The 25,200-nt window shown below is 51.2% G+C and overlaps 1 protein-coding gene across 1 annotated transcript in view; it reads right to left on the reverse strand.

Moving 5' to 3' along the window:
- Cnpy1 (canopy FGF signaling regulator 1) overlaps positions 1–20,954 on the reverse strand; it is a 29,591-nt gene extending 8,637 nt beyond the window's left edge. The window contains exon 1 of the mRNA XM_023564956.2: positions 20,856–20,954. Coding sequence (XP_023420724.1) covers positions 20,856–20,954 — 99 coding nt within the window. The remainder of the gene's footprint in view (positions 1–20,855) is intronic.
- Between the last annotated feature and the right edge of the window lie 4,246 nt (positions 20,955–25,200).

A 25,200-nucleotide genomic window follows, 5' to 3' on the forward strand; every position in this document is an offset into this window, starting at 1 on the left:
TCATGAATGCTTTAATTTAAAACAAAAATGTCTACCCGAAGTGCACATTCCAAATAGTTGCTTTTGTGTCTCTGCCTGAATGATGGCCTTCAAGTTCTGGAAGCTATAAAAAGAAATACACAGGTTAACAAGCAAAGTGGTAACGTTACTAACTGATAGAAACCAAGCGTCAAACACACGGGAGTCTCTGGAAAATGTTCTAAAATGCAAAGATAAATTCTTAAATTACAATTAGTTCAGGCAAATCGTTAAAACGATCAGGGATGTAACTGCTTCCTGAGATGCATGTGTTTTCAAGTATAGCTCCCCATCAAACACACACACACACACACACACACACACACATATATATATATATATATATATATATATATATATATATCAGTTTTGGGGTGCCAATAAGGCAGTATTTTACTGGAAAGTGAAGAAGGGGCTCTCATTTAAAAATCCAACTGTAATCTGAACATTCTCTGGCCCTCCGTTCCCCTGCCCCCTCTCCGCCTCAGGAAAGTAAACAGAATTGATGCTTGGGGGCTGGGGACTGTGTTGGGCCTGGAGGGCCAAAGGTCTGGAAATGGGGAGGCTCTGAAAACCCCACTGAGCCCCCTCCTCAGACACCAGGCACTTCCTGCCAGCCAGGCCACCCTCGAAACTGTTTTGTTGATGTTAGCTGTTTGTGTTTTTAGGCTGACCTGGCCTCCTGTGCAGAACCTCGATGCATGCCCACATTTGAGGCCTTCAGGGCTGATTCTGATGCCCGTTGTCTCTCCCAGGCTGTGATTTTTTAAAACAATCCCCACGTGAAGGCCCTCTCCATAACAGTGAATTGTTTTTCTTATCCTGGAAGCCTAATCTTACACATTGGGATCTAGCAATAGTGTGCCTGTTTTAGAACAGCATTGAAAGAGCAGTGTGAATTTCTATCGTTCTCTAACTTCAGGAAAGCTGACGCTGTTTGATGCGATTCGCTAGCACTTTGGAGTAGAGATTCTCTCAAAGTAGGACATGTTGCTGGCAGATAGCTCAAAAACACTTTGTCGTCCAAAACAGGAGAGGGAACAAACCCAAGATGAAAAAAACAGAAGTCAACATTTAAAAAAAAAAATCGATCTTAAAATCCTAAAGCAGGAGATTTCTCAAAAAAAAATTACGGAAAAAGATGCTTATCATAGCAGCTTTTTTCCAGCTTTTATTTGTTTTTAGCCCATATTTATAGTGTACAGTGATTACCTTCCTTGTGGGGAATTGGTCCACGTACACAACACACCCTGATTTTGCTAAAATAGATATGATTAGAGTTTAAAATGATTCTCCTTACCTGAACTACCTTTAGAGAAAATTTAAACTCTATTCATAGAATATCTGAGCTTCTTTCCTCCCCAGATTGTCTCGATTCTAAGAGTGCCGTAAGTTTGGGACCAGCGGAATAAAACTGAGTCTTTTTTTTTTTCCTGGACTGTGAAGATTTTGAATGGTGCTTGTCACTAAAGCAACTCCCATTGTAATCTTACGGGAACCCAGCCACTGCCCTCTAAGGATGGCCTCAGAGATACTAACCTCATTAAAATATGAATGGAAGAGGCTGCATCCGGAGAAAACTGACTCGCCCGCCACACAGTTCTCTTCTCTGCCCTGCTTTACTCATTTGATACAAGTTAGAAATGGCAAGATGTGTGATCATTTCATTGCCATTGTGAAGAAAACCCCAACTTCTCCATGTCTTGAAACCCACCCAAAATTCTAATTCATAATATCTGTTGTGTCTATTCCCTCAGATTTCTGACCATGCGCTTGTTAAGTAGCTGCATGGGGGTGGTTTTAAAAAGCCTGATTTAAAAAGGAAAAAGTGATAGAAAGTTTTGGCTTGGGTTTCTCCAGGAAGCTGCAGCCAAGGAGTTTATTACAGGGCACGAAGACATACTTTAATAACAGTCAATTACATGATGCCGCTGTGTTTTTTCATTACTGTGTCTCTGTTAATCTTGTAGTAAATTTCTTGGTTGATAGCTATCACAATCAGGCAGGAATACAATTATGGGACTGCACAATTGGATGTGGAATCTGACGTTGTGGTACGTCTGTCTCTGCCATTACAGTCCGACAGTGACCAATAAATTTCATTGTCTTTATCGTTCTTTTGGAGTTGCCTTCACACAGGAAACCACTACCCAACTTGTCTACTGACTGATAATTAATTTCACATTGTTGTGAAGATTTTTCTTTCTGGAGGGTTGGTTAATGTAGAAATTTTAATTGCATTGTAACAAATATTGCATCTAGTTTAATCACTAACTTTTCATCCATAAAAAATGGAATCAGTGCTGGTAGTTAAAAAGTCAATATTTAGAAATGAAATTTTAGAGTTCCTTGCTTTAGGCTACAGCAGACGCATGAATTCAGCAACTCTTGTAAGTGGATGAGCTGTATAATTAACTTTCATGTAACTGCTGTGAGTTGCCTCCTTATATAACATGCAAACAGCACTGACCATTTGATTTTATGAGACAATATTACTAGAAATCTAAAAGTGCTTATTTTGATGAAGAGTAGTGAAATGTGACACATTTCTAGGGTTCTGTGTACCGGAAAAAGTGAAACATGCCGAGCATCATCAGTAAGAAATTTTGGGCGGCCTCATTTAAACAGCAAAGGCAACTTCTGGATAACTGACTTCGCATTAGTATCCCTACTGACCACGTACTCTGGCATTCCCACGGTGACCATGTGCCATCCATCACCTCTTGGAGGGAAGGCACCAAGACTTCCAGTGACTTACCACAAATAACCACACAGTTTTAAAAATCACATCTAATTTTTGCCTCCTATAGTTTGAATAATGGAAATCAACCCTTCTTATTTAAAATAAAATGGCCAGCAAGTATTTTCTGTCCTTACTATTTTTGGTCATATATCCACACTACATAGGCTCCAAATGTTAGCAAAAAATAGTAATTAAATGAGACCAACATGATGGGGGGTATTCCCAGAGTTCAATCACTTTTAAAATTCTAGGTGTTGTTTTCATCTCAGTGACAAAATAGGAAAGCAGTTGTGTAGTGGCCTCAGTTTGACTATTTCCTGAAGCTGAAAGCAGATATGCATCTTTCACTACTAAATATAAAACAGGCACCGCCCTTTGAGGACATGATTTTAAAACATTTCTGTTAGTCCTCAAAAAAGCCTACTCAACTGCAAGCACTCTAGGTAAAACTGACTACCACGCTCTGCAGGGAAGCACCATATCTTCTACCTTTGTGCAGTCCTGGAAGCCAGGATTTGGGCTCCAGATTCACGCTGTGTCTGGCTCCTCCTCCAGCTGGCGCAGCTCAGAGGATGGTTCATGTCAGAAACAAGAAAACAAACACTTACTAGGAAAAAGAAAGTGTCCAAAAGGGCAGTAGCAACAATCTTCCAACACAAATGGGTGGAAAGAAATTTGCTTATTCACTTCATCAGTAATCATTGAACCCCAGCTATGTGCCAGACAAATTCACATCTCTAACTCAGACTTTCCTAAAGAAGACTCTTCCATGACTGTGGATAAAAACAGAAATAAAATCCCTGAAACAGAATATGTGCCAGTGGAGCCCGGTGACTAGCCAGTAACAGTGTGGCCAGTTGCTTCCCCTGAGCCAGAGCGTCCCTGTATTTTGATTCTCCTTCTCATCCAGTGTTGTACCCACAGTCTGGGTTCCAGCACCCGGTTACTGCAAACATCAGGTGGTGGGCTCTGTCTGCAGAGAGCCACCTCTGCCAGGCTCCTCCCAAGAAGGAAATGGCACGGTCAAACTTTGAGAATCTGTCACTGCATTTCCCAAATTTGTCATCTGAATACAGTGAGCAAGGGGTAAAGAGGTGGCAAAGTGTCCTGGAACCACACTAGAAGTCTAAGAGGAAAACGGACAGGAGATTGGACAGTGAGTCTGATACTGGGCATTTTACGGCCACAGAGGTAAAGTTGCATGTGTGTGTGCATGCTCTCTCTCTCTGTCTCTCTGTCTCTGTCTCTGTCTCTGTCTCTCTCTCTCTCTCTCTCTCTCTCTCTCTCTCTCTCTCCTCTCTCTCTCTCTCTCTCTCACACACACACACACACACACACACACACACACACACAGATTGTGCAGAACATTCCAGCTGGGACTAAAGCCAACAGCAAACTGGAAGCTGCTGTGTGGCTTTTGGGTGAGGCTGGTGACAATGGCGAGTGCAGGCGCTGTGGCTCCTGGCCCAGGAGCACCCCCTGCAGCTCAGGAAGGACCTTGTTACCCGTTTCCTGGCCTCCTCGTCCTCACCCTGGTCTGCAGCCCCTGGTCTGGATCCTTCTGCCTCCCAGGAACAGGCCTGGAGGACGTCAATTCAGAGAGCTTGAATTAAGGACACACGAGAGACAACTGGTTCAGGGCCTTGGACATCCTATGTCCCCACTCCGGGAAGGACATCAGTCGCCCCCTGCCCAAGGACCTTGGGACAGCAAGCCTTTTGTGCTTTTGGGTGCTGACTGAAACCCTGGTAGATTCACAAAAGGGAGGGCTGGGTAGGTGTAGAGGGAGTGCGCTGACCCAAGGCGTCCCTTGAGAGAGAGGATGCACCCCAGAGTCACCAGTCTCTTGGCAGGTTTGCATCATAGCTAGGAAGAGAGGAAAGCAGAGAGGAGGCCTCTGCTGTGCAGACGGGCAGCCCTTCCCAGGAGTAAGAACCCTTCCTCAAGCAACAGTGTGGTGACCTGGCTCCCGGGACCCAGAAAGAGCTGTTCCTCGAAAATGGTTTTTACTGGAAAAAGTTATACCTCTACTAATTTCATTTTTAAAAACCAAAAGGATCCAAAGGGCAAAGACTAAGACTCATAGCTAGATACTCTCAGATCTCCTCCTTCCATAAATGTTCCTGATGCATGTGAAGGAACAAGCGGGTGTGCCCCCTGTGCACGTGGAGAGTGTGCACGCACTCCTTCCGTCTCACACAGTTACCCTGCAGCAGCTCTCTGTTCAGCATTGTGTCATCTCTCTCACTGGGTAGATCCTGAGGCTAACAGGGTGTGAGCTGCTTCCCAACCAAAAGGCACAGGCTGCCACGCAGGCGTGGCAGGAAGCTCTTCTGTGAGGTAGCTTAAAGGTGAAATCCACCCCATGGGAACGGATTCAAGAGGGCTGGAGAGAGGTTCTTACAAATGTGAGTGATGAACAGGACTATTGTTAAAACCCAGGGCTGCTGTCTGAGCCCTGCCTTCCTCAGTGTGTCTGGATAGGTATCACCTAATTCTATCCTAAAACAGCAGTCTTGTGGGAGACAAGAGACACATTTTAAACCCCAGTCCCCTGCTGAGGTACTGGCGGTAAAGAGTGCCACGCACGCCCACTCCACCTCCTCCTCAGGCTGTGTCTCCCTCATCCACCCCCACGGCAGCATGGACCCTCCAGTTTCCAGATGAGGAGACCAAAGCACAGACAGGACAAGGTGTCACAGGCAGAGTTGGATGGACATCCAGCTTATCCCCACCCCCAGCCTGGACACACAGGGACCCTACTTGGAGCAAGTGTGACCTCAACCAAGGCCATGGCTGCTGGGAACTCATGGTGACCAGGCAGGGTCCCCTTCACCCAAACACAAGGCCTCTAACCCAGCATCATCTCTGGGAAATTGCTTAGTCTGGGATAACAACCTGACTGTCCCTTTGTCCCTGATGGAGGACGGAAGCCCTTGGGTGTGACCACAGCATGGCTGGGTGCCTGGCTTCCTAGAAGACAGAGGCCTCTACACAGAGGTGGCCATCATGCTCATCCTTACCAAGATGACCGGTCACCAGAGGTGTACTTTTTCTCTCCAGCCTTATAGCTCCATGTATCTTGTCCTCACCAAGGTGCAGGCTGAGCACTGCCCCAGCATGGGTGGTATCCCCAGAGCTCACTTGGTGAACTCTTAGCCCAGGACCTTAGGATGTGCTGCATCTGGAGATTGGCTCTGTGAAGGAGGCCTGAGTTAAGTGGGTGCTTTCCCAAGCTTAAAAGAAGAGGTCAAGACCCAGCCATGCTAGGAATGGCACACCAGGGTGCAGACCCAGAGAAGGTGCTGTCTGTAAGCTAAGGAGAGGCCTCGGCGGAGCCAGCCCTGTGACCCTGGACTTCCAGCCCTAAAGCTGCATTTACAGGCCCAATCTGTGGAACTTCGCGAGGGCACTGCCACCTGATGTGTGTGGGTACAGACCATGTGAACCCCAGCCTCTGGCCTGGCTGGCTGTGGTACAAGTCCAGGGGCCTACATTTCCACAGCCAAAGTGACTGTGGCTACCAGGGAGCCCCAGATGTCAGGCGATGGCCAACGAAGCCAACTCCAGTACCAGACACTGAGTGATTACTGGGGATTAACCATTCACACCCCTGGACCTCCTGGAGTGGAAGTGGGGGAGGTCTTGGAGTGGCCTAGCAGTCACAACCTGGCCTGCCTTTGCTCAGCAGACCATGGGCTGGCTCATCCATGACCTTCCTTTTTCCAGGGAACCTTTGGGAACTTGGGCAATAGTCCCCAAATCGGTCCTGGCTAGGCCACCAGTGGGTGAGTCCTGCAGAGAGGTTGGCTTCTGCTCCTGTTTCTCCACATCATTCTGGCTTTCACGCACCTTCACGCACAAACTGAAGGAGCAGAGTGACTGTGCTGTCCCCATGATCTCACCAGACAGCACCAAGCAACCCCTCTGGAAGCACCTAGGGTGCTGACTCAGGTGAGACGCAGTGCCAGTTGGACAGAAGAGCTCAACCAGTGCCAAGGAAAATGGAGAGTCAGAGCAGTGGGTGGCACCTCTATGGCTGCAGGTACCGGGGTCAGCTCAGTTTTGGCAGCGCAGGACAACACTTTTCTGCAGACATTTCCCTGGTGTTCCACAGCCTGCATCTGTGGTGAACAGTACCTGAGGGCTCTGTACGAGCCCACAGATCCTCTCACAGTTCCTGATTTCAGGACAGTCCAGGCAGTGAAATAAAAATCCATGACCACTCACTCTTTCTGTGTGTGCGGAATTTTTCCCTGTTGGGCAACTTTGTCAGTTCCGTGTCTGACATGGGGTCCTGGACAGTCTTTCCTAATTGGCTCTTCCGTACTCTTTGTCCTGTGCCCTTGTGTTCCTGGTCAAGGCAGGAAGTAGAGCTTAGCTGGCAGAAGGACTGTTGTCTATAGAGTGATCATACCCCATCACAGTGCACCTTAGAAGTGGACCTACCTCCTGGAGAAGAGGAAGAGCCCCTGACCTAGGCAGCTTGTTGGCCAAGTCCTTGGAAAGCCCTGGCTGCCTTTGTCTCTGTGCTCGAGGTGAACGGGGTGTGGGAGGCTCCAGAAGGCTACATGAGGAGGTCAGCAGGTGCCTGCAGAGCCCATGCCCCTCACGGGGACTCTCCACCAACACTCAGTGTTTTATGTCCTCCTCCTGGGCCCCTGCCTCCTGAAACCCCCAGCTCTGTCTTAGGCCCAAGGTGTCTTGCTGGGGTCTCCACTCTGTCCCTTTGTCCCAACACACAGAGGGCAAACTCCACCTCAGCCTCTAGCGGGGAGGCTCTTGTCCACATCATGAAACTCCTTCACATGCCAAAGCCAGAACACAAACCAGGTCTGTGATGCCACAGCCCCTCTGCTGTCTTCAGGAAGCTCACCACCCTTCTACCATCACCCTCAGCTGGCCCTGTGCAAGCCACTCCCAGCCAGCCCTAGGCAAATGTCCCCAAAGTCATCCTACTAGAACTGTCAGAGTCATGGGACTCAGCGTCCCCTCTCCGAGACATTCCTTCGATGTGTTACTTTTACTAAGATTCCAAGCACCACCTGCAAACACCAGGCACAAAGCTGGATGCATCCAACCCAGCTCCTCTCACGATCAGAGAGACCCCTGGTGCCCATGGCTCTTTTTGTCCTGGGGGAGAGACAGCGGCCATCCTCTAAGTACATCCCCATCGTCCTCCTTTCTTCACCCAATTTGTGGATTCAAACAATTCTTATTCAGGGGAATAAGGAACAACTAACAGGCCTAGGGATTTATTAGGGATAAGTCATGCCAGACAGTTTTGACAGCTTGTTTTGAGTGTGCCAGAATTGCAGAATTCGAGGTTAGATGCATTATGTGTTTAGACTTTTGTGCAACATCTAATACCAGGCTTGTGAGAGATTCCTGCCTCATGGTCTGAGCCATTGTAGGGAGAACTAAATGTTTTAGACACTGCAGAGAGATGCAAATGGTCAGTGACATTTAGCTGAGCACCCAAGTGGGTGGGGATGGGGGGTGAGATAATGGGGCAAGGGAGTGGAGTTGTGGGAGGGAGTGTTTAAAGGTCGGGGTAGGGTTTGCTTCCCATGATATCTTCATTATGGATTTAGGATCCGGGCATGCTGGGGGTCACTGGGCCACATGGCAGGGTGGCAACACAGCCCCTAGAGGTGGCATCACCCTGTAGCCGTTAGCAACGTCAGAACACAAAGAGGCCATAGAAGACCGTAAAATAGCCACTGGTCCTAGGTTCCTTCCCACCCTTCCCCCAGCCCAGAAATACCCTACAGAAAAGCCCGATGGGGTGGCAGGAATCAGTGGGACCCCCAGATCATCCAGTTCCAAAGCCCTTAGTGAGCTGAGTCGTGTCCCCAAGAAAGGTGCTTGGCCTTGCCATCACACCTGTGCCCTTGTTTAGAAAGAGGTTCTCGGCAGATGGAATTAGTTAAAATGGGGTCTTGTATAGGGATAGGCTCTGCCCACCACGATGGATATCCCAGCACAAAAAGGAATAGAGAGACAGACACAGAGGGAAGATGACCATGTGACCACATAGGCAAAGTTGAGATGGAGCTCTGGTCAAGGCATCCCAAGGACTGAGGCTACCACTAGGCCACTACCAGCAAGATTAGGAGCTGGAGCCTGGGAGACATTTTCACTGTGGGCCTTCCTACCACACCTCAGCTTTGAACGTCCAGCTTCCTAAACTATGAGGAAGTGTCAGGGTTTAGATCTAAAATGTTTCCATTCTTATGTGTGTGAGCACCATACTCATCTAGATTCATCTGGATTCACTTGGAAGCATTTATCTAGTCATGAGTTCAGTGGTTGACCGTGCTGTTAGCAGGAAGTGCCTGATGGGAGATGATCTAGAATGATGTATTCTTGTCCCCAGCTTCTCCCTCTACCCTCTGCTCCCTAGCTACCATGGGTAAGCTATTTTCCACACCAGACCCTTCCATAATGGCATTTCTGTCCTGGTTGGTCATGACCACAGAAACCATAAGTCAAATTAACCTCACCTCCTTTAAGTTTCCAGTGTCCCATATTTTATCTCTGTGGTGAGAAAATGACAAAATTAGCCACTCAGAATGATCCATCCTGAACCCCTCATTTGCAGTATGTGACCCCTGGAGAAGAGCATCGTGACTCAGAAATTGGAGCGCCAAGTCATGGAGTTCAGCATTGAGTCCTTGCCAAAGAATTCGGGGTGGAGCCATGAACCATGACACTGGAAACACAGCCACGCATCAGAGGAGCAAATTCATTCACCTCCAAAAAATGTAAATGACAAAGGTTCTTGTCCTCCCTAGGGCCCCAGGGAAAAGGCAAGTGGGCTCCTGGCATTCAGCATACCCTAAGTGAGCAGGAGTGTGTTTATAAACAAAATGTCTACCTGACCAGTGTTTGGTTAATTAACTCTAATTCTGCACTAAGCTACCATGAACTTTAATTGCCTCTCACAGCTTCATACCCTCTGATAGTTATTGTTTTTATCTGCTCATAAGTATTGAATCATCTGTTTCATTTCTTCTCCCCAAGGACAAAAGGGCATTGACTCTTTTGATGCAGCCAAGTACTAGGTACGATGTCTCATTTCTTAGCCACTGAGTCCCCTCCTTGGTGACACACAAGCACATACTACACATGCTCTGCCTGCGTACATATTCAGCCCAGCCACAGTGGGAAAATTCGAGCGCAGATGGGGTGCAGAAAGGAGAGTGGCAGAAAGAAGAGCCTCCCTGTACCTCCCTGTAGCAGGCTACCTGCCCATGAGCCTGCTCAGGACAAGCAGGGCTCTCCACCTCTCTTCTGTGTCCTGTCCGGAAATGCCACTTCCGGTCTCGTGGGCTCCTGTCTGCCATGCTGGCCTGGATGAATAAACCCAGGGGGCAAAGACTGTGTCATCAGGTTAAGTCCTCAGGGGGTAGTCAGTGAGTCCCTTCTCCTTCTTCCTTGACCTTTCACTGTTCTCCTAGACACTTCCAAATACAATGGAAATAGTCCCCCAAAGCTCATAGGATGGACAGAGAAGTAACCCGGCGGCCATCTCTGGCCACTTACTTCCTGGTCCTTTTACCTTACAGAAGCTCCAAGAAACTACAGTGAACAAAGTGACACCTGGGTGGTGGGAGGGGATGTGTGAGCACCCAGTAGGGACCCAAGCACGATGGAGACAGACATCAGTTTGCAAGCAGATGGGGTGAAACGCAGAGACTCATAAGGTGCCACACTGGCCATACGATACTTCTGCTGCCCAGGTGTGTGAGGAAGGATTTGACAGCACAGTTCCGGGTTCCCTGTGGGTGCTGGATGTGGTGGGTGGGGTGCGCTCCATCAGCAGAGCTGGGTCCTGGGACGGTGCTCTCCTGCACACATAGAGAACAAGGCTTCTCACCACACCACACCCAAATGCAGGCTCTGTGCAGGTTCTGAACCTAAGCGTGGAAGGACCACGCAGACCAGGAGAAGAAAATCCACCAAGCCACCATCAATCGCAGCTGCAAACCGAAGTCTCTCTCCCTACACATGACTCAAGTAATGGCAGAAAGGTAAATAGCCCAATAGAGAAATGAGCCAAAATAAGCAGCTTGAAACAGAAGAACTCCAAGCAAAGAACACCCAGTGAAACACACTTAGCTCTGCAGGAGTCAGGAAAGGAAAATCAGGACTGTAAGGAAAATACCATTTTCTGCTTGTTATGTTACCAAAAAATAGAGGAACAATATTATTCACTCCAGACCAAAATGCAAGAGAGCAAGTTCCTTCATAAATCGCCACTAGGATTTCAAACTGCAATAGCAAGAAAGAAACCAAATCAATGATGGATAAGGACACCAAATCAAGGCGGTTTGCTGTAATGCTATGTACATGTAATCCCAGCACTCCGGGAGGCTGAGGCAGAAGGGTTGCAAGTTGAAGCCCAGCCTGAGAAATTTAGCAAGATCTTGTCTCAAAAAGTAAAAAGTACTAGAAATGTAACTCAGTGTGGAGGCCCTGGATTTAACCCCCTGTGTCACAAAAACAAACAACCAACCAAAGAAAGCCTGGAACAAATGTGAGCATCCCAACAGGTGATGGTCTAAGTCTCAGGCACCCCCATGTCCTGCTCAGCTGACTTGCAGAAACTAAGTTAGATCTCTGTCCCGTGACTTGGTGGGCATCCAGATATGCATGCATTCGTTAGGGGCCAGGGCCCAAGTCTGCCTTACAGCCACAGCCACTGACCCTCAGCTTAAACAGCAGATTCATTCTCTTGAACTCTGGATGCCAAAGCCCAAGTCCCCTGTGTGGACTGGGCAGCTGCTGGTGCAGGCTCTCTCGAGTGCTGCTCCTGCATGGCACAGTCCTGCTGGACAGGGTCCCACCTGTGACATCACTCAACCTCAGTCATTTCTAAATCCTGGTCTCCAGAAGCAGTCACAAAGGGAACGAGGACTTCACCATTACAGCAATGGGGGGACCTCTCTCAACCCCTCACAGTAGAAAAGTACTTATACTTTGCATGAAGCTTACTGAATGTTTCCTAGCCAGGCATGGTGGCGCAGGCCTGTAACCCAGTGCTTGGGAGGTCGAGGCAGGATGAGGGCCTCAAACTGGAGGCCAGCCTGGGCCTCAGGTGAGCTCAAGGCCAGTTGAACTACACAGCAAGACCTTATCTCCAGAAAAAAATCCATATTCTTCAGAGGAAAAAACAGATAGATAGATAGATAGATAGATAGATAGATAGATAGATAGACAGATATGTGTATCTATACATACATCTTCATGGTAAATCTTCATGAAGGATACATGGAGTGAGCAGAGAATTAAATGTGCAAAGGTTTCTGTTACCACAATATAAAATCACAGAATCTGTAAGAATGCTTTTTATTCCCTATAATTTTGACTCCATAGACTACATACTCAAACAAGTTCCCTATCAACTCATCCCTATGATTGCCAAAGACTGGTATTTATATTTCTGGGTTTTTGCTTTTTCATTTTATTTTGTTTTTTTTGAGACAGAGTGTCATATGTAGCTCAGGCTGGCCTCAGACTCACTATGTAACACAGGCTGGCCCCAGACTCGTGGTGATCCTCCTGCTTCAGCCTCCCAAGCCCTGTGCTACCACACCCAGATTCAAATATTAATATTTGAAAATGACAACTATATGAATTTGTTCAGACTATAAACCTCAAGTACAAAATTCTGTCTTTGTGATATGTTATGCAATATTCCTCCTTGAGTTCTAGCCTGGAATTTTGCATTTAATATTTTAGTAACTTGGTTGATCATGGGCAACTGAAGCTATGGAAACTGAAACTGAGGCTAAGAGGAGACTGACTATTTTATGTCTAGTTGAAATTGTCATGGATTACTTTTGTCACTTAAAATTCCTGATGAAGAAACAGTTGAAAATCCAAAGCGGAGTCACCAGACTCCTGTGTATTCTGCTAACCCAATCACGTGAGACCCAGCCGTCTTCCAGGTTGTCACTGTTCCCTGCAGGGTGAGGTTGTTCCACCTTGCAGCACTGTGACAGAATCCCGGAGCTAGGCAGCAGTTGAGGAGGAACGGCTTCTTTGGCTCATGGTTCTAGAGGTTTCAGTTCATGGCCAGATGGCTTTGGGCCATGTTGAGCAAGACTGGCAGGAAGTGGAAACAGAGGAAGCTATGCACCTTATGGTGGCTGGGAAGCAGAGAGGAGAGGACCAGGTCCCGATGTCCCCTTCAAGAGCACATTCTCTGTGACCTACCTACCGCCTACCAGACCCCATGCCTTAGTGGCTCTGCTGGCTCTCAGGGGCATCACGGACTGGGGACCAAGCCTTCCACTATGGCCTTGAGGGCACAGGGCTTCTCCAGATGTGGCTGCGATCACCTGTGTCAGAAACTCTGGGCTTCCTGAAGCATCAGGGCAGCTTGACACTCATCTCTCTAGGTAGCCGACCTTGCTAGTAGAACCTAGGCACCCTAGGATGTCAGGGAGGACCCTTAAGTCTACATTTTCGGGGAGAGAGAAGTGGAACTCAGTTCCTACATGGTCAGAGGACTCCTTTCCTCCACTGCTTTCCAGAAAAAGGGGCACAGAAAGGGCCCAAAGAGCCTAATAATTTCTTCACCTGACTCAAGCAACAGGCAGGAGAATAAGACCTCTTTTAACAGAAATTTTTAAAGGTGTCCATTGGATCCTGGTCCACACCAGCAGCAGCAGCAGAATTTAATTGCTTTAAATTCATCTCATTGGATTTGTAGGGGCTGCTGTGGGGGGCCGAGGCCCAGCCCAGACCCATCAGGTGAGTACCCTGCGACGCTGCGGGTACTCACAGCTGTGACAAGGGGCTCCTGGTCACAGTTTCCCTGCTCCTCTGAGGTACTCCAGGCTACACTGGTGGGGGTGCCAGTCGAGGAAAGGGACCACCACCAACTTGGAGGCTTTGTGAGAGCCTGCACAGCAAGACCTGGAGACAGGGGGGTCTGGGCGAGCTGGAAGCTGTAAGGGGAGGAGGCCCCTGACTTGGGCAAAGGCAGGGCCCCTCCAGCTCCAGGTGGAACGGGGTCTTTACCTCCACAGAGCACTATGCAGCTCCCTTATTCTGAAGCATGTGCCTCCTCGGCCTTTTACAATGTTCTGCTGTCCTCAGAGATTTGGTGACAGACAGAGACCCTTCCCCTGGGAGAACATACTGGGGGCTCCAGGCAGCAGTATTCTGCAGAACACAGCTTTCACCTCTGCTGCCACTTGATGTGTGGGAGACACCCTCGTTTCCACCCGTATTGGTCCCCTGGGGCTGACAGCAAAGCATTGCCCCCCCCCCCAAACAGGGTGTCTAAAGACATCAGAAGGCCACTCTATTGCTCTGCAGGCTGAAGTCCAAGACCGAGGATCTTCAGGCCCTGTGCATGCTTGAAGGCCCTGGCAGGGCTCTCCTCATCTCCCGGCACTGACTGTGCCTCTGTTGCCCCAGATATCTCTAGCAGCTCTGTTTCATCATCATATGGGAGGATGGATAATCCTGTCCCTGGATTAGGCCCCTTAACTTCACCGGGACCTCATGGTAATGGGTGTCACCCACAAACACCCTGCTTACCAGTGAGGTCAGAGGCTGAGACTCTGGGTAGATGCAGATCCTGGGGCGCTGATCAGCCCAAGCTGCCCCAGCAGAGATGGGTATTGACCCTTCACGTCCTGCTCACTTGCCACTCCCTCCAAGCTGGATGTACGTACAGCTACAGCCACACTGCTGAGAGCTGTGGCCCCACGCTGGCACCTGGCTTCCCAGGGGCAGGGGAGTGTGCGTGTCCAGCAGGGTGCTTCTCTTATGCACCATGGCCATCGCCTTCCTCAACACTGGAAGTGAGAGCTCCCAATCTCCAGGGCTTCTGAACCCCAGCTCTGTTGCCAGTGAGGATCGGGTAGGTCTATGTGCTGGGTCCTGGGCACTGCAGGAGGTGGAACAGCATCCGTCCCTGATCTCCACTGCTAGATGCCAGGGGCCTTGTCCCCTACTGTAGTGGTATCCAGGACATCTCCAGCTACAACCCTATGTCCCCTGGGTACAGCTGCTGCAGACCTGGTTCCACAGGCAGACACTTGTGCCAGGTGACCGCAGTGGGCAGAGGGTCCCACTCTCTCCATGTGGCTCTTCTAGTTTATCCCCGTGTGACTTTAGACTCTCATTGCCACAAACAGCCCACCAGACCCAAGAGGCCAGACTCCCAGAATGCAGGCCTGCATCCTGCAGCTCCAGCTGGCCTGGAGGCTTCCGGAGTGGGGACATGCACCCTTCCCTCCCTGTGGATGGGCCTCTAGTTCTGTAGAGATTTCCTTTTTTGGTGGTACTGGAGATTGGGTGCAGGACTTTTGACCTGAGTTACATTCCCCAGCCTGTTTTTAATTTATTTTGTATATTACCTTGTGCCAAGGTCTAGCTGAATCTCTGTTACCCACGCAAGACTCAAACTCTGAGTGCTGGGGTTCCAGGCATATGCCATTGTGCGTAGCTTAGATAGACTTTTAAAGGGAAAACATGGGGTTTGTGCTATGCCAAGATTCCTAATAGTTCATCTTCTCCACCTTCTATACTAAACATCTACACTGTTAAAGTCAAAGCTCAAGAGATCAGTTCTGTGCTTGGTGCTGGGCTTTGACACTTAAAAGCAAGCTATATGATAATCTTCTCCCCCTAAATGTACACAGCGTGTGGCAGACATCAGACTAGCAATGTGGTTTAAAGTCTAAAACAGCACTTGGGCAGCGTCTGAGATCCTCAACTCTTGGACCTGGGCTGGGTGGGTGCAGAGCCAGATATTGGGATGCTCTGGTCTTTATCTGGCTGTTTAAGACCACTTGCTTCACCTGTCTCTACAACCGGGACCCAGCACTCCTGTCAGATGGGGCCCGAGGGTGAGCGGAAACAAAGCCAGCCTTCAGAGGGGAAAATTCCTGATGTGTATTTGTTTCCTAAGAGCTCCCTGGTTGACCCTTGGAAGAGCTCTCTGCTCTCAGCTGCACACAATCAAGTGGACAGACAGCAAACAGGAAATGCCTGCAAGAACATCAGGCTGAAAGGTGGCAGGCTGAAGGGACAGTGGTAACAAGCTAAGAAATGCCTCAACAGTGGGCAAAGCTTTGCGGTGCTTTGGCAGCTCCTCCAGAGATGTCAGGCCTGAGTGACGACCACTGTGATCTGGGGTGTCTGGCAGCCAGGGCAGAGACCTGGGGGCGTGTCTACCTCCTCAGGGTCTGTGTTACAGTGCAGGAACCAGGTCACCTCAGGTTCTGGACTAGAGAACACACGGTGGGAGGTGCATAACAGCATCTGGTAGGAAAGACGGGTTGGGTCCACTTGGACCTCCCCATGCAGGACCCTTCGCAAGCAAAACCGATGCTGGGATTAGAGGGGAAAACGATACTCTGAAAGCTCAGACCATTTCTTTATGGCTGAGTCACGACAAAGAAAATTCCATGGGTTCTTTCTGCAGGAACGCTGGGCCTGTGGTTGTGTGTCCCTCTGTATGTCACTGTCTTTGAGACCACTGCTGGACAGTGGCTCTCCACTCCTCAGACCCAGTCACCTTGGGGTGTGTCCTTTTACGGTGTGATGTCCTCTTCCTCCTCCTCACAAAGTGGAAATTTTTTCAATCAGACCTGAGAAACTTCAGAAGCAAAGCCCAGCTCACAAGGCAGGTAGGAAAATCTGTCTCCTTCCTCCACCCTCAGGAAACACAATATGTCGCTTTCTTCTTTATCACTAAGTCACAGCCCCCGAGTGGACACCACTGCAGGTTCCTACTCACAGGGAAGAATTCTGTGTCTTCTCGCTGCAGTTCAACCACAGAGACACAGACACACGGATATGTGGTCATACGGACACACAGACACACACACTCGCCTGCAGAGGGCCCTGCCTTGCCAGTGTCATCCTGGTCTTCCTCCTGGCCTCCCAGTTCTCCACTCTGCATCCCGCAGAGCCCATCAAAAGACAACTTTTCTGGCCCTATTCCCTTCATTGTTTTATGCCCACCAAGAGGATTAAAATAATCTCTTTCCCTTTTAATTTCATGTCACTCATCTTCTGCATGGACCCTGGGAGGATGTGAATTTTTAATTCCTGGGTTGGGGGACTGGGTGTGGTTAACTGTTTGGGGGGTTTTTTGGTACCAGGGATCAAACTCATGACCTTGTGCTTGCCAGGCAGGCACTTATGCCTCTGAGTTAAATCCCTAGTCCAGTTAACTCTTATGGAGACCACAGTGGAGGCCAGGAGGCCCTGGGGAAAAGGTCCTCCTATTGGCCCCACCCAGAAGAGCACAGTCCCCAGGCTGTTGCCATGAAGATGCCACCCAGGGCGTTCACTGTGCCAGTCAGCAGCCTGCTGGTCACCCGAGGCGCCTCTGGGTACCTGACTGCCACTTGCATAGCAGCCCTTGGCCTTCTCCAGCATCTGTCCCGTCCACTTGGAGATCAGTAATTTCCAACTTTTGTGTTTGTGTTGGGCATGCGCATGCACACACACACACACACACACACACACACACACCTACCATGTGTGCACACCCCTGCACATAGACACACACGCACATAGACACAAGCAGTGCACACACGAGCCCACCTCCTGCATTTCTAGAATGGAGCAGCTCCAGGGACGCTGTTTACTCCTATTAGCTGTAAGAAAAACAGAAAAGCTGGGTGTGGTGGTACACATCTGTACTCTCAGCACCCACCAGTCGAGGCACAAAGACCACCGAAGTTCGAGGCCATCTTGGACTACAGAGCAAGACCCTGCCTCAAGACAACAGCAGCGACAAAACTGTTTTGTGCTGACCTTGCTGCACTCAGCCGAGAACACGGTCTGCTCCGCCACCAGGCCAGGGTGAAAGAACCCTTGGTGCTCTGCTTTGCATCTCCTGACCAGCACCAGGCAGCTCCTTCCAGGCCCTGCCAGGAGATAAGTGACGGACTGGACCCCAAGACCAGCAGCCAGATCTCAGGGTTGCAACATCCAGGGCTCCCAGCCCCTGTCCCCAGAGAGCAGCGATTTGTTCACCTCTCCATCTCAAACATCTGACTTTAGCCCTGTAGAAGAGGTAGACACGCACTTTCCGGGGGCAGGGGGGCAGACACACAGCCTCTGTCATCAGGCAGCTGTGTTCCAGTTAGTTCACTGAGTTTTGACCAAAACTGTCTTTTGTTCAGTGTGTTAAATAGGAAACAGACAGCATCTCAGTGCCACAATGCTGGCTGCATCTTGCTGACCAGATACGGCTTGTAACAGTGTTGGGAGGCCCTGATGGGGACCTCCCCACTAAGCAAGACCAGTGGGAACAGCCTCCCACCCGTCACCACTTTGCTGTGGAGAGAAACCTTTGCAAATGGAACCGAGCACTCATTTGTGTGCCATGAACCAGTCGCAGGCTGCTCTGTGCACCTCTTCCTCTTTGAAAGGGAGACAAATGACATGCAAAACGTTCAAAGGGAAAATGTGTCTTTTTTTGTTTGTTTTTGAGACAGTGTCTTGCTATGGAGCTTAGGATGGCCTCAAACTCATAGCAAGCCTCCTGAGTAGGCCAAGGGATTGCTGGTGGATGTCACAGTGAAGAAGGAGAATAATTCCAGCACAAGGGGACAGTGATTCTGAGTATAGGGTGGCAGACACTGTGTTACTACGTTGCTCTTCCTCCCAGCAACCCCATTTTACAGGTTGTTCCTTAAAACGGATAACCCTGGGGCAGGGAATTTAGCATCTGCCTGGTAAGCGTGAAGCTGTGATTTCGATTCTAGTACCCCCTACCCCCACCCCCCAAAAAACAATAGCTTTGAAGGTCTCTCGGCTGTCTTGAGGGAAACATCAATTAAAATAACCAGGACTGATTTTCTCATAATCCCCAGTACCACATCCCTGCCCGTGGATGCCTCAGCTAAGGGAGGAGCCCACAAAGTGGCTCTAAGCCAAGCACCCTGGTTCTCTAGGTATGTGGCAGCCATCAGGAGTCTTGGCCATGACTCAGGGAGAATGGGGTTCCTTCCCCTGGACTCTTGCTGTCCACCAGGCCAGGGTCTTTGTCCCTGTCCCTCCAGGATTCCCTCCAATTCAGCAGTCTCTAGAGGAGGGTTAGGGTGGGGCATAAGAAGCACATCTTGGGGGGCTGGAGATTTAGCTCAGCAGCATAAGCACCTGCCTTGCAAGCAGACAGTCGTGAGTTCGATCGTCGGTACCGATAAAAAGGAAAAAGGCAAAAAAAAAAAAAAAAAGAAGCACATCTTGCCTGAGAGAGGACAGCAGTCTGGGGGTTCAGTGACTGTAGGCAGCTGTCCCAGGGGGTCTCTGCAGAGATGTGAGTGCAGGAGGGACTGGGAGCCCACAAAGGCTTCCCCTTCTCATCACGCCTCTGCGAGGCTGAGTAACAACCCACTGTGGATGCCCAGGAGCAGGTGTGAGGCCTCCCAGGGGCCCTGGGCACTCCACTGTGGAGCACCTTGCAGATGTAGGCAGCAGGAGGCATTGAGGCTCAGGAGGGAGCTGGACCCCACCCACCCTGCCAAGAACCCACCAGAACTGCACCCTGAGGCCCCTGTTCAGGGGATCTGAAGTCAAGGGAAGAAGATGGCAGGAGCCATATGCAGGCAAGGGAGGGTCCTGGACCTGGGACCCTGAGGGCCTGACAAGGATGTCCCCTACCCCAGCTTCCGACCCCACCTACAGGACAAAAGGAGAAGGAGCCATGTGCAACAAGACCACTGGATTCTCTAGGCAGCAGGGGCACTGCCAGTGGTTAAACAGGCAGAAGAGAGGGCAAGATTTTCAGGAAGAGGGGAGAGGCTCTCAGGGCTTCATGGAATGTGGGAGGGGGGCAGGCACCCCTCCCCAAGGCAGGGGTTCTTCACAACAGGACACTGTCAGGCTGGCCATTGTGTGACAGATACTCTGGGCCTTGAGGTGTCTTTCTTCTGCCCGTCCTTTCCATCTACGCTGGAAGTGGCCTGCTTTGTCTGTCCCACAGCCCCTGGCCACACCTGTATGCAGTAGGCCACCCTGGCCTCAGAGGTTTCCTTGAAGAGGGGGCACCCGACCCCTGTGCACTGTTCTTCTGAGAGCACGGGGTGCCAGCCAGGGCTGTGGCCAGCGGATCTGCATGACCGCCTTCCGGTGACGCACCTCTTGAGGGTCTTCTGTGAGTTCCAGAGAGGCCCCTGGTTCCCTGTTACCTCTGCAGCAGACACTGACTTGGTTGTTCCTAACTCAGGAAAATGACATCCCTTCCATTGGTCATCTATCCCTCCCCACAATTGATCCCTGTGCACAGCTCCTTGGGAATCTTTCTCCACCTCCTGTCTTCTTCGGACAGCCACCACCCAAGAAGTCAGAAGTGCAGGGACAGCTCTGGCCCATAGCTGCTCTATCGAAAGGTGCATTATGAAAGGACACATACAGCAGTGAGAAATCCAAACCCAGCACCTGCTCTGCTTTGCATGGGCTGCGTGACTTCACAGGACAATTTTCCTGACATGACTCCTCTGGGATTTTGTGCTTCTGGGCTCTTAGCCTCTATGTTTCGAGGCGTGTGTCTCCTAAAACCAGAACCTAGATCCTCACCAGCACCCACATTCACGGCTCCTGGAACCCCTTCCTGACTCCTCCTTCACAGTCCCCCACCCAACATACTGTATTTTGGGGTGAGCCCCATGGAGTCGGCTTTGAGCAAGAAAACTTCTTCCTCATCAGCCAAGTGAATGAGTTGGCTCTGGGGGATGAGTTGTGCCTCTCCTGCCCCCACCACTGATCTGCAGACCTCAGGAGGAAGAGGTGTCCAAGAGGAGGGTGCTCAGCTCCCTGAACCCTGTGGCCTCACCCAAGAACCACGGCAGTGCTGCTTTTATTCTGATGAATAACGGTGCTGAAATGTCTTCCAACTTGACAAGACACAAAGTTAGGTGCTGAGAGAGACACTTCAATTTCAAGCTTAAAGATTACTTTGGGTCCCCTAGGACTCAGAAGCAATTTAGAGCTGATACCCTGAACAAGAGAAAGGTTAGAAGATTAAGACCAACTGCTGTTTGGATAAATGGTTGGTAATTGCCCATATCCGCAATTATACACTGGCACATAATTTCTTTCCCACTACCTTTCTCCTCTCCTGCGTCCCGTCAGGCCTGATCCGGTAGGAGCCCACCTTGGTCTTCTTTTGCCGGGCCTTGGTGATGTCGTACTCCACTTCATCCATCAGGGCCCTGCATGCTGAACCAGACAGGGGACAGCCGGTCAGGAAATGGGTAGTGGTCTCTGGCAGGCATCGGGGCCCTCTGCAGAGCGTGCCTGGCCACCAGCAGCCACGCAGGCTGCTGAACAGAGTGGATCCTGTGCTGGCCCATTCCAAAATAACCTTGGGAGACTCACGTGCTTTGCATTCCCTTTGGTGCCCTCTGAGTGTGTTTTGCTCCTCTGAACCTAGGACAGGAGCCTGTCTGACACGCAGCCTCTGTGGCTGTGTTAGACCCCAGCACCCTTTGTGCAGTGCAGCCCCAAACCCTGTTCTGCTCCCACACACTTCCCCCTGCTTCACTGAGATTGGAGGGGGCCCTCAGGAACCTACCCTTCATCAGCCATGTGCCTGCTTTTCCCTCCTGAACCCCTCTCCCCTTGTCCCTAAGCCCAAGGGCCTCATCCTCACAGATGAAAAGCAAAGCCATTCAGTGCCCCTGCACCAGCTGGAAACTGACAGGACATCCCCTCTCCCTTGACTGAGAATGAGAGGCCAGCGCAATGCGGCCAGTCCGGAGGGATGTGACCAGGCATCCATGTCAGTGAACCCACGGCTGCCTGCAGGGCTGAATGGCTCTCCTGACTGGAGAGTGACACACAGAGCCCCTGTCTGATTTAAGCCTGCCTTTCCAAGGCTGCTTGTTAGAGTGGCAGGAGCTTCATGTGCCCGGGATCTGCCTGTGGCACCGTCGCCCCCACCCTGCGTCTGGCACTATCTTCTGATTGTGCCATGGCTCCCGCGGCTGGTGGCACAGCCTGCTTGGATAGTGACAAAGGCTGCTGTGGCCATGGAGACGCCTGGTGCACAAGGCTGGCTGCTGTCCAGGCAGCGTGCTGGGAGGGGCCCTTCCCACGGTCCCTATGGCATGGCTGGCTGAGAGGGACAGGGCAGCTTCCGGGAGCCTGCTGCCCTCACACCCATCCTTGGCATGTAGGCAAGCCTGGCCTGGTGACCCTGGTCACTGTAATTAACTATTGCTGAGCTTAAGGTCTAGGGTGGCACTCAGTCCTTCTTGGCCCAAGACCCCAGCAAGCAACCTATGTCCCTGAGGCCTATCAGTTGGGATGGGAGGCTGCCCAGCCCTGGCCAGAAGTGTAGGACATGAATGATGGCAGCATTTAGCATCTGTGTGTGGAAAAGCAACCATCACGATGATCTCCTGTCCCTCAGGTTACCCTAACCCTTTCAGAGCCAGCTTTTTCTGCTCTCTCTAGCTTGAAGAGGTCCTATCACTTGGCACTAGAAAGCATGCACTTTCTGGAAGCTTTTGGAACTTGAAACTATCCCATTCTTCAGGCCCAGGGCACAGCAGGGACATCAGGTTGTCAGCTCCATGACTGAGCCCTCTAGGGAGCCTTGATGTTCTCCTCCTAGGCAACACAGCAGAAAGACTGGTGTTTCCCTGTTTGCTGCTGTTCTCTGACCCGCTCTGCACAAAATGGCTTCACGAATCTCTCCATTGTGAGGTCTCCTGGGCCACCACTGTGCCTTTCCCCTCTTCTGGGGCCCGGGGATGAGGCCCCATCCCCCATGTCCTTGTTTTCCGTCCCTGCCCTGCAGACTGTGTGGGTGTCCCCACTCTCAGGAGCTACCAAAGTCAGCCCTGCTGCCCACGCAGAAGGAAGCATCTCATGGCCATTAGTGCCACAATTAGTTCCTGCTCTCTGCTCTCGGCCATCTTGGGGCACAGCACAGGTGCAGGAAAGAGGCCTCCGGAGTGTGACTGCTGCATCATTGAGCACCCCCAAGTGCCCTGAGTGGTCAGAGTGACAGTGACAGGCCCAGGACACAGCCATCATCCCTAAGAGGCTTGGAAGAGCAAGTGAAGAAAGGTAGATGAGTGGCCAAGTGAGGTAGCTGTGCACAACCCGTTTCCCCCAGGGGAAAACTCATCCACATGCTGGAAACCCTTCAGGCCACAGGGTCACAATCAGCCTCCCAAACACACCCACACCCCGCAGCCAGCCAGAGCAGGACAGAAACTCTGGGCATCGGAGTCAGTGGGGACCACGCAAGCTGCCTCTGAGCTCACCCACCTCCCATCTCCTGCCTGGCCCTGCTCTCCCTTCCACAGGTGCGATGGAGACACAGGAAGGGGCTCCAAGCTCAGTCGGGTGGAAGGTGGGCATCAAGGGCTGACCAGGACATCGCCCTGGCCACCTCTGTGTCACAGAGTGACAAAGGGACCTCCGCCCTGGTGGGAGCACACTGCACAGTCCAGCAGAGCTGCTGGGTCAGTGCGGGTTCATCACAAGGGGAGGCAAGGCTTCCTCCTGGATGGGGGTGGGCTTCTCAGGAGGGACGTCTCCAGGAGAGAGATCATTTCCCGTTTCTGCCCCAGGTCACAGAACAAGTTAGCAGAGTCACATCAGCGACCCAGGCTGCAGATTTCCAGTCCAGCATTAATTTAAATGTTAATCTGAAGTCTTCCCTTAAACCACTGGAGTTTAGGGTTTATTAGAGCAGGCGGCAGGAGCGGGGCCTCATGGGGGCAGCGGCGGGTCTTGGTGCCTGCCAGAGGGCCAAGCCCCTTCCCAGCCCTTCCCTGCCAGCCGGAGCCTCTCCACCCAAGCTCCCTCCCTGGCCCTCCCTTCCTCCCTATCTTTCTGGGAGGAAGATCTGGGGGCTGGGAAGGGATGGCAGGGCAGATTTGGAGGAACTTCAGGGATTCAGGTCCTGGACCATCTCCAACAGGCCAGCAAGAGGGCTGCTAGAAGGAGAGGACCATGTCCCAGCACTGCCCAGGCAGCCTGGTGTAGTGACGGAAATACCTGAGGGCAAGAACAGGCAGAGAGCAGACTGGACTACTGCTGCCCCTCCCCAGGATGACCCTCTTCCATTTCGAGAGAGTTAAGTGAACAACAAGGGTTTAGATACCAAGATGGGAGGCAGTCACTTAACATAAATAACAGCCCATGCCCTGGAAGGGCAGCCTTTGGGGACCATCAGTGAGCTCACTGGGGCACAGAGGGACCCCAACCAGGAGCACACACCCTGACTAGCCAGAGTGATGGAGGTCTATCCTCCCAGGGTACAGGCTCCACAGGATCCCTTAGTCCTCCAGAGCATAGGAACTGAACAGTGACAGATGGGCATGAGAGCCTCTTGGGAGTGGAGGGGAGTAGGGGCTGTGCCACCTCCCAGCCTCCCTGAACTTCCCTGAGCACCTGCCACTGCACTGTCCACACGCACACGGGCTATACCTGCGAGAGACTCCCCACCCACCCAGCCTTCCGTGGACAGGAAATCAGTGGAACGTCTGCCTCTGAGTTGGGCTGCGGCCACGCAGAACAGGTGGGTGGGCATGTGGGCTGCACCTGCAGAGACTAGGATGGCACTAAGAAAATGACAAACAGGGCCAGCGGGGTGAGCAGGTCCAGCCAGGTGAAGCATGCAGAGGACCCAGTGGAGCAGTGAGGTGAGGGCGAGGCCCAGGGGAAGCTGGGAGCCCGAGTGGCTAGGGAAAGGAGCCAAGCGGAGGTGCTGGGGACAGAGGGGAGGAAGCCACGTGGACCCTGCAGAACCTCAAGTAAGTGGTGCTAGATGTTTCTGGGGTCACTTAGGCCCTCTATGGAAGATATCAGGGACCAGGGTGAGCAGCAGAACTCTCCAGAGGGAAGACAGGGGCAGCAGTGGCCATCTCCTACCTCACTTTCTCCACTATTGATAAAGCCCTGCTCATGCCCAGTAAAAGACCACCCATGTGGTACAGAAACCTGGTTAATTCAACCCACAGCAACTCTGTACATCCTGCTACTGCTGTTTGGGAGAGGCATGTGTTATAGTCACAGGGAGGCTGGCAGCTGTGTTCTGGACAGCTCAGCACCAGTCCTGCCTCTGACTGGTCCTGTGCAGGTGACAGTAAGAGGTGTGGCAGCCACCTGGCACCATGAAGGAGTCAGCCTAAGGTGGTCACCAAGAAGCCAAGCAGGCAGGTAAAAGAAGCTGGCACTCTGGTGACCTTGCTGAGGTCACCATGGGACACTGTACTTACTGACTTCGTATACGTGACTGAACCCATTTCCCCTTATTGTCGAAGCCACTCTGATTAGGAATTGCGTGGTGTGCTGCCTCCAGCAGTATATTCCTCTTCTGCCATCACCAGTGACAGACTGCAGTGGCCACAACAGTCTCTCTCCACAACCCTGGGGTCACTGTGTGGGCAGGGCTGGTTTCTCCTGTGTTTGCACACATAGCTTCCTCCTGT

The sequence above is a fragment of the Cavia porcellus genome, unplaced genomic scaffold, assembly GCF_034190915.1.
Source record: "Cavia porcellus strain 051 isolate PalLab524CR breed Dunkin Hartley unplaced genomic scaffold, mCavPor4.1 scaffold_6, whole genome shotgun sequence".
Lineage (NCBI taxonomy): Eukaryota > Metazoa > Chordata > Mammalia > Rodentia > Caviidae > Cavia > Cavia porcellus.